This window comes from Gopherus evgoodei, chromosome 10 (assembly GCF_007399415.2).
Source record: "Gopherus evgoodei ecotype Sinaloan lineage chromosome 10, rGopEvg1_v1.p, whole genome shotgun sequence".
Classification (NCBI taxonomy): Eukaryota; Metazoa; Chordata; order Testudines; family Testudinidae; genus Gopherus; species Gopherus evgoodei.
In genome coordinates, this window is record NC_044331.1 from 31797996 (window position 1) to 31807269 (window position 9274).

The 9274-nt window shown below is 47.5% G+C and overlaps 1 protein-coding gene across 1 annotated transcript; it reads left to right on the forward strand.

Moving 5' to 3' along the window:
- The first annotated feature begins 7398 nt into the window (after positions 1–7398).
- GCNT3 (glucosaminyl (N-acetyl) transferase 3, mucin type) lies at positions 7399–8828 on the forward strand. The gene has a single exon (XM_030578307.1). It carries the CDS (start codon positions 7399–7401, stop codon positions 8710–8712), a length of 1314 nt encoding a protein of 437 aa, XP_030434167.1. The 3' UTR covers positions 8713–8828.
- Positions 8829–9274: the final 446 nt, after the last annotated feature.

Consider the following 9274-nt stretch of genomic DNA (forward strand, 5'->3'; position numbering starts at 1 on the left):
TGGTGACAAATGAGCGAGTGTACATGCAGCCTTTTGCTTTCCCAAGCTACCTGGTAGTTTCCTCTTTGAGTAAGCTGGGTGGTGAGACTCAAAGATAAAGTGAAGTGGCTCAGCCACGTCCAGACTAACCCGCGGCATCGGCGGGTTAAAATCGATTGCTCCGGGATCGATATATCGCGTCTAGTCTGGACGCGGTGTATCGATCCCCAAGCGTGCTTACATCGATTCTGGAACTCCATCAACCCGAACGGAGTTCCGGAATCGACACGGAGAGCCGCGGACATCGATGCCGCGCCGTCCAGACTGGTGAGTACCTCGATTTTAGAAATTCGACTTCAGCTACGTTATTCCCGTAGCTGAAGTTGCGTATCTAAAATCGATTTTAATACCTAGTCTGGACGTGGCCTCATCAGAGTGGGAAAGCTGGCCAGAGAAGAACTGAGGTTTGTTTTTTGTCACAAGGAAAGTTGTTTATACAAATTGCCCGATTTGCATTTCAAAATATTTGCTTACTAGTGGTGTATTTCTGGACCCATAGATAGATTAGTTTAGTACACAGTTTCATATCATAGGCCCCAAAAAGGCATTGAGCTATGTCCATTATGAAATAACCAGCAAGCACATCCAGCCCAACATCTAGCTGATCCACATCTAGCACAGTGTCAAGTGGCATTGATAAATAACACATTGTTCCTGCTGTCCATGTGATTTCATAGTGTTCATTGGCCTTTACTCACCTACCTGTGTGAAGTCCATGGAACATAGAAGCACTAATTAGCTGTGATTTCACATATTTGTCAGTGTGGGGTACTGTTGAAAGGTAAAATAAAACACTGGCTTTAAGAGACAGTGAGTGAATTGGGTATACATGCTTATTTCAACAAGAAATTAAGGTTATTTTCTTCATTAACAAAAATGCAATAATTAAAATTTCTTTTCCAATTACTGACAATAACGGGAAACATTTTTGATCATTCTAAACATCTCCCTCAAGACATGCCAAAATACAGAAGAGTTGGACTGTTTCTAGCAGAACATGACTTAAAGTCACAATACCATCTAGACAAATTGGCAGCTGGCATAGCAATGATCAGCAAATTTAAATTAAGAAGGGTTATTACTAATATGATTAGTCCCAGCTGCTAAGGGATTCAGGCAGGTTTTTTCAAAAGGTGAATCATGGAGGACAGGATAAAATATAAAATTTGCATGTTGCTCCCGATTCTTTCTAGGATCTGGATGATAGATCCTCCAGAGATTTTTCTGTAGGAAGAATGACGATGACAAGTGTTAATACTTTTCAAAGGGTAACTTCACAAAAAAATGATGTTATTTTCCATAGGTCAAAATGGCTACACAATTCCTAAGGAAGTGAGGAATCAGGCCCTCTATCTACTTTGGTAGACTGAAGTGTTCAGCTCCTTAATATGGACAAAGGAATATAAGAATTAAGACTGATGTGCAGTCTGCTGAAGGCATGGATAATGAAATAGCTAGTAATGGGGATGAAATACACAAAATCACCACCTAGAGTCAGTACCAGGATTACCATGGTGCCAGGCCCAGAGTCAGAAGGGGCCCTGGCCAGCCCGATCCCCTGGATGGCTGAGTCAGTGAGGAAAACTACCCCTGCTCTGCCCTGCCCCGCCTCTTCCCACCCACCCCCACTCCACCCCTTCCCCTCAAAACCCCTCCCCTGAGCTACACATCCCGGGGGACTGAAACAGGGGTCAGGCACGCCCTGCACTCACCAGGTGGCAGGAAGTGGAGCAACCTGGCCCTAGCCCATTCCCAGCTGTGTCGCTGGTGAGTGCTGGGGGATGGTTCCCCCCTGCCCCAAAGTCCAGGAGCCAGGGGAGCAGAGCAGAGCAGAGCAGAGCAGGGCTGGGGCTGGGTCACTCCACTTCCCAGGCCCGTCCTGCAATCACTGGGCAGCAGGAAGTGGAGCAACCCAGCCCCAACCCGCTCTGCTCTGCTGGCTTGTGCAGGGGGGTGGTTTCTCCTCCCCCAAGCCTGGGGAGGAGATGGAGCCATGGGGAAGGGGCATGGGATGGGGAAGAGAAGGGGGCAGGAAGTCGGGGTGGGGAGGGAAGAGGCAGTAGGTACAAAGGGGCTGGGGTGGGGAGGAGATGGAGCAATGGGAAAGAGGCACAGAATGGGGACGAGAAGGGGATGTGGAAAGTGGGGAAGCTGGAGCCCAGCATGCGGCATCCTGTTGGCAGAAGCTGGCCAGAAGCTGCTCCTCTGTTAAGCAGGCCCATTGAACCCTCACTCTGACAAGCCCCACCTCCCCTGCATCTGTACCACCCCAATGAACCCCCCCAAGACACCCTCCCCACTGAGCCCCAATCACCTTCATCTGGATCCCCTACAGAATCCCATTGACCCTGCACCTAGAACCCCATAATGAGCTTCTGTGCATCCAGATCCCCCACTGAGCCACACCCAGATTGCCCCACAGAGAAAACTCTTACCCCAACCTGGATCCCCCCACACTAAGTCCCTCAGCACTTGGATCCTGCTGCCCAGCTGAGCCTGCTCACCCACACCTGGGGCGCCTATACAGGGGGCCAGGGCCCCAGGGAGTTACTGGAGCAGGCCTGGCCCTTGCACCGTGTAAGGGTCGGGTGCAGCTTTACTGCTGAGTCCCTGGCCCAGGGTAGGGTGGGGGGGAGGCTACAGCGTAATCTTCCATCTCAATGCAACCAGTGGCCTGTGCTCCCCACTACCATGTTGGAGCCTCCACATTTATTTATTGACAAATAAAATGTACAGAATTTTAAAATATTGTGCACAGAATTTTTTTTTTTGGTGCCAATCCCCTCAGGAATATGGGATGCTGTGCAGCTGTGATGGTGGGACTGTGAGGAAGGTGGTGGGTAGTGGGGAGGTCTGTGGGCTCTGGGTGAGTGGTGTGGTGTGCAGGGTGCTGTGCAGTCATGGTGGAAGGCCAGTGGGGGAGGTCTCTGGGCGAGGGGGAGATGGGCATAAGGGTGGGGCACTGGGCAGGGGGGCAGTGTGGTGCAGGCCCGCCCTCAAGGGGAAGGGGCATGCTGGCAGCACATGGCTGGGGAGGCCAGTGTGTGTCTGGCAGCTGCAGGTTTGTAAACAGTGCCCTCCTGCTGGGCTGCACAGAGTGGGGCTGCTCCCGCTGTGCCTCTTTGCCCCCAGCCCGCCCTTCCCTCTGGAGACTAACCATCCTGCCCCCAACCCCTTCACCTTGCCCCATGGGGTCCCACAAATATGTTCAGCGCCAGGCCCACAAAAAGTTAATCCGGCCCTGCCGAGAGCCAACAAGTGCATAAGGAAACTTCCATTGTTGTATGCGGTATTACTGTAGCTGTGTCAGTCCCAGGATATTAGAGGGAAGGCGAGTGAGGCAATATCTTTTATTGGACCAACTACTGTTGGTGAGAGAGACACGCTTTTAAGCTTACACGGCTTCTTCAACTCTGGGAAGGGTACCGAGACTGTCAGCTAGGTGCAAGATCAAACAAATAGCACATTCACCTTAGAATGTGTGCTCGTATTTAGCTGACACTCAATACCTTTCACAGACCTGAAAAGAACTCGCTGTAGCTCCAAAGCTTGTTTCTTACCACGAGAAGTTGGTCCATTAAAATATATTACCTCACTCACCTTGTCCCTTGTATGGAGAGATGGCAATTTATCACAAAACACAGAAAACAGACGTAGATGAAAACCTGCGAGTGACCAGCCTGCCAGAGGGTCTGACTGCTATTCCAAAAATGGATTCCTCTAGCATTAAGAGCACAACTGTCTACAGGTGGATGCTCACAGAATGGAAGCATTACTACCATGTAAGTGGGGAAAGACAGAGGATAGTTGTTCTCAGTGAGAAGAGTTTCAGGAAGAAGGCTTCAGGAAGCTACAAGAATGAATGAACCTGTGACCGGGAGGGAAATTGTTTCTACTCTCCCCCTGCCCGAATTCCTGTATGAGATGTACACAAGCAGCTGTCATATTTCATACAGGAAGTCTACATGCCAGAATCACTATGGCCTTTCTTGCCTGCCAAGGAGCATGGGTTGATGATAGGGGTATAATAGGGTGACCAGATGTCCCGATTTTACAGGGACAATCACGATTTTTGGGTCTTTTTCTTATATAGGCTCCTATTATCCCCCACCCCTCGTCCTGATTTTTCACATTTGCTGCCTTGTCTCCTAGGGTATAAACATTTTCAAAGTGGATCCAATTCTGCTCCCACTTGCTCCAGATTAGTGATCAAACTGCTTAGGGAGCAGTTGGCTGTTTAGGGGCATTTATATCCCTGGCATTTGAAATATTATTATAATGCGGTAGTTCTTAGAAAACTGGGCAAGAATGTATGAAATAGAAGACAAATCTGGAAAGCTTTGCACTTTGAAAAGTTAGTGTACAGATCTACAATTTCTTCTGCATTTTATGCATGTGGGAGCTATTGCCTGGCCATTATTTTGTATACATTATTGCTGTTACTGCAAGAGTGCTTTATGATTTTCCACAACAACATTTCCAGGTGTGACACACCTACAATGCAGGTTACAACCTGAACTAGAAAGGACTAAAATTATGCAATTGCAATCTTATTTTCCTAATGCACAAGGGAAGTCTGTATGGAAGAGAATGCATATTCAAGCCTTTGGATGCTGTAATTTAAGTTAGAGGATCAAGGTGTGGAAGAAGAGAGATGGCATTGAGAAGACTTCTAGCACCTCCATATAATACTCCAGAACAGCAGCACTACAGGGAGCTCCCAGAAGCTATTAACATAAATTAAATGCTGCCAAACTGAAAGCAGAGTGGTAGTCTCTAATGGAGCTCATATTCTCTTCAATTATAACTAAACCATCTCCACCAGAAACAACTTACCTCCAGGGAGCATAAAACTCTTCTAAAGAGAGAAAATTGCCTGTCTTGGAATATACCAGGTTGCACCCAGCAACAGATATTTTCCAAAAGAGTATATCGGAGTAGGAGAATGCTAGGCCTATATTTCTTCATCCTCCCTTGAAATACAAAAAGCTGAATGCTCTCCTGCAGTCTAAGTATTTATCAGAAATAAGTCATAAGTATTTCTGAATAAGTATTCTTTGTACAAGTCTATTTGCCTAGTATCTCCTTCCTTGGCATGGGAGAACATTTTTGCTCCAGTGAGAAAAACATTTCCCAGTCTCTGTCTGTCTGTCTTCTCTCCAGGAACATTCACTCCAGGTAATTATCAATTGAATTGGGGGGTAGTTTGGGAGGATTCCCTGGTGAAGATATCTGCAGCACACCAGTACTTACTTCAGTGCCAGGCTGAATTTCTAGGCCTAGTGTCAGAAAGAAATATTGCCACTTATTTATCACTCCTAGAGAATAACCTGACATCAGAATCAGGGGATTTTAATATTTTAAAATATTAGAAAAAGATAGTAACTAAGGGCCAGCTCCTGCAAAAAGAACTGGGCAGGCAAACCCCACTGTGCCCATACAGAACTAAGTGAAGTCAGGTACAAAGTTCTGCTTCCCTGGTTCCTTTTGCAGGTTTGGGGACAAAGAAAACATTAAAATACAACCAATAATATGCTAGGAAATAGCTCGTCTATATTCCACCCCTTTAAGATTTGTCATTGATAAGTGGAAGGAGAAATGTAATCTGTTCACTTACCTTTTCCAAGTATCTTTACTGTTCAAAGGGTCCAGTTCCTTCCTGTCCCATCTACATTCAAATTTGGATGTTAAACTAGCCCTGAAAGTACTATGGAAACTGGCACTGCTTTTCAGATATGGGGGCAAGTTCCGCTTTAAGTTAAGGCTTTGTGCACACATCGATTCCAAATCCCCACCTCCCCAAAGGTGAGTTAGCTTTATTTTATCCATCAAAATTCAAGATCCAATTGAAGACAAACAACAGAGTTCTGAAAGACACGAAGGAAACAAAGGAGCTCCTGCCTTCCCCAAGGAGAGGCTGTCTTTTCTGCAGCAGCAAGGCTGAGAGGTAGGAGATACCGAAATAAACTGCTATTTGCAGTGAGTTATGGAGTCATTTGTCTTGTATTTAATAGGTGCAATGTAATTGGCCAAATCCTGCAGGCCAAATCTTGGTCCCATTAAAGTCAGTGGGAGCTCTGGTCATTGGCTTCAGTGAGACCAGGATCTGGCTCACAGGGTGCAAATACTATTTGTAAGTGAGGCCAACTTGGCAGTCGCAGATGGACTCATCACTCAGACCAAGCCAGGAGATAGGGACATGGGAAGAGAAGATGCCCGGGAAGTGAAGCGCACCCCAACCTTTGCCCCAGTTTTAAGAGTCAGGAATCCTACTGAAGGTAGCAGCGAGATGCAGGCAAACAGGGAGGGAGCGGGAGGGAGGGAGACAGTAGGTGAAGCAAGAGGGGAATCTGTATTTGCTGCCTCACTCTTGCTCCAGATCCAGGTGAGCAGAAGAGAGATGTTAGGAAAGTTAGGAAAACCACATTCATGCTTAGCCATGTTGGAAGGGTGCTAAGATTTTCGTCCGAAGCAGTGCTCATGCCGATCAAAGGGTTTTTAAATCCACCTCACTTCGCTGCCCCCGTCAGCTCCACAGGGCAGAGTTGCTTTTCGAAGGGCTAGTTCTTGCTATATTTTAACGACGCTAACAGCCTAGATAGCCATAAACTGAGCTAGCAACGGAATGAGTGGAGGACACGCTTGTCTGTGGATTTACTCACTTTCTAGGAAGTCAGACAGAGATGAAGACCCCTTCGATCCTCTGGTCAGTCACCCTGTCAATGTAGGACTGTTCCTTACTGTGTATCTGCAGCGCTTCCTGTAGGCTAGCGGTTTGTAGGCTGGATTACCTTGAACTTTGTAGGAAGTGGGCATCTTGTGGATCATGGGGGTGCGGGTCGCACCTCGGCAGGCAGCTAATAGGTAAAGGTTGTGTGGTCCTCAAATTTTTCCCGCAGGAGACAGACAATAACGCAACTAGTCCAGAACCAGTACAATAACGCAACCAGTACCAGAAATTCCAGCACCTAGTAAAGGTAACGCCACGTAAAGGGGTGTGGGAAGGTAGAAACTTCCGATGTTTATTGCACCTTGGCTTTAGTCTGAGTATTTCCACACCTCAAGGTGGAAGGGGGGGGGGCATCAAGCTGGTGACTAAGCCTCTGCCCCGCCCTGGTTGAACAGAGATCAGGTAATTGCACGAAAGGAAGACAAAGGTGTGGAACCGCTGCTCTTAATGCACCTGCTACGCAGGATTAATTCACTCACGCAGATCGAATTGTCCGATTACCAGCCCGGAGGCAGATTTTTGTATCTCAAAATCCTGCTGATTAAGAGGAACTTGATTTAGGGAGTGGATTTATCACTGGGAAGAAACTTTTCGAGCCAGTTGCGAAGAGTTTCCCCCGCCCCCCCAAGATGTTTCGGGAGAGAAAGTGTCTGTGTCAGATTCAGCGCCTGTTGTTCATGGGATTTCTGATGCTGTTTGCCACGGTGGTGCTGAAATATTCCTCCTGGGAATGCAACTTCAGTGACCTTGGGAAGGAGACGGTGCATCTGAAGAGCGACGGTTGCAAGGATCATCTCTACCAGTCTCTGAAATTGTCTCCCAGGGGCCAGATCAACTGCTCTCGGATCATCAGAGGGGATGTGGAAGCAGTAGAGGAAGCTCTTTTGAGCAGGCTAAAGAAGAAAACCAAATCGGAGCGTTTAGCCCCGAAAGATTACGTGAACTTGACCAAGGACTGCACTCACTTTAAAACGCACAGGAGGTTTGTTGAGTTCCCTCTGAGCAAAGAGGAGGAAGATTTTCCTATTGCGTATTCCATGGTAGTGCATGAGAAGATTGAGATGTTCGAAAGATTGTTAAGGTCCATCTACACGCCCCAGAATATATACTGTGTCCACGTAGATCTGAAATCCCCGGACGAATTCAAGGAGGCGGTCCGAAGGATCGCCTCGTGCTTCGAAAATGTCTTTGTGGCCACGAAACTGGAGAGAGTAGTGTACGCGTCCTGGTCCCGGGTCCAAGCGGACCTGAACTGCATGGAGGAGCTACTCAAGAGCAACGTGCCCTGGCGGTATCTCTTAAACACTTGCGGCACCGATTTCCCCATCAAAACCAACGCCGAGATTGTCCGAACCCTGAAGTTTCTAAATGGGAGAAACAATATGGAATCTGAGAAACCCTCGTCGATCAAGGCGGCTCGCTGGAAGTACCACCACCACGTGGAGAACTCGGTGATCCGGACCACCACGGAGAAGAGCCTCCCGCCCCATGGCTCACCCATGTTCACGGGCAGCGCCTATATTGCGGTCACAAGGGACTTTGTTCAAGCCCTCTTTGAAAACCCGACGGCGCAACAGCTGCTGGAGTGGTCAAAAGATACTTACAGCCCAGATGAACATATCTGGGCTACCCTCCACCGGCTGCCAGGCATGCCAGGATCGGTGCCTTATAACAATAAGTATGAGGTCTCTGATGTCAATGCTGTTGCTAGATTGGTGAAGTGGTCCTACCTGGAGGGCGATGTCAGCAAAGGGGCACCCTACCCACCATGTACGGGTGCCCACCAACGGGCAGTCTGTGTGTATGGGGCAGGTGATCTTCACTGGATGCTCCAAAGCCATCATCTGCTAGCCAACAAGTTTGACCCAAATGTAGATGAAAACGCAATCCAGTGTCTGGAGGAATATCTACGTTACAAGTCGGTGTACGGGAAAGGTCTCTGAGAGCACGTCCGGCCCGGCACGGGGAAAAACACAAATCCGGAGAGCGACATGTAAACAACTTCACAAAAAAAGACTATGTAACATTTACACCGCACTTGGTTTTAACTCGCACTCTAAGCAAGCGGGGGGTTTGCTCTGCATACAGTACTTGTCACTGAACTGACAGACTTGAGACTATCACCAGTATTTTTCCTATGATAAAAATCTCTTAATAGGTGCTGTCTGAATTACACTGAAACCTCTCCAAGAGATTCTATACAGCCTCCTGTTTTAAGTACTGACTCGGATTCTGCTCCACCTTGAACAGAAAACCTCCAGTCGCCTTATCCTTGGCGAGACCGCTCAGGGGGGATTTCTAATAAAAGCCTTTTCATTTGAAGGAAACAAAAAGGAATTTGCTTATCACTTGGAATGTCTGTTTAATTTGCTTCCTCCATTCTACCATTGAAGTTGCATTCTAAAGTAGTTATGCTTTTGTAGTTTATGCTATACAGTAAGGACATTTCTACTGTAGAGAGGGAAATAAGATTTAACTTGGATATCCAGGGGCAGTCATTTTCTT

Bases quoted from the DNA above. Each gene is read 5' to 3' on its own strand.
- GCNT3 (XM_030578307.1), top strand. From the start codon at position 7,399: ATGTTTCGGGAGAGAAAGTGTCTGTGTCAGATTCAGCGCCTGTTGTTC.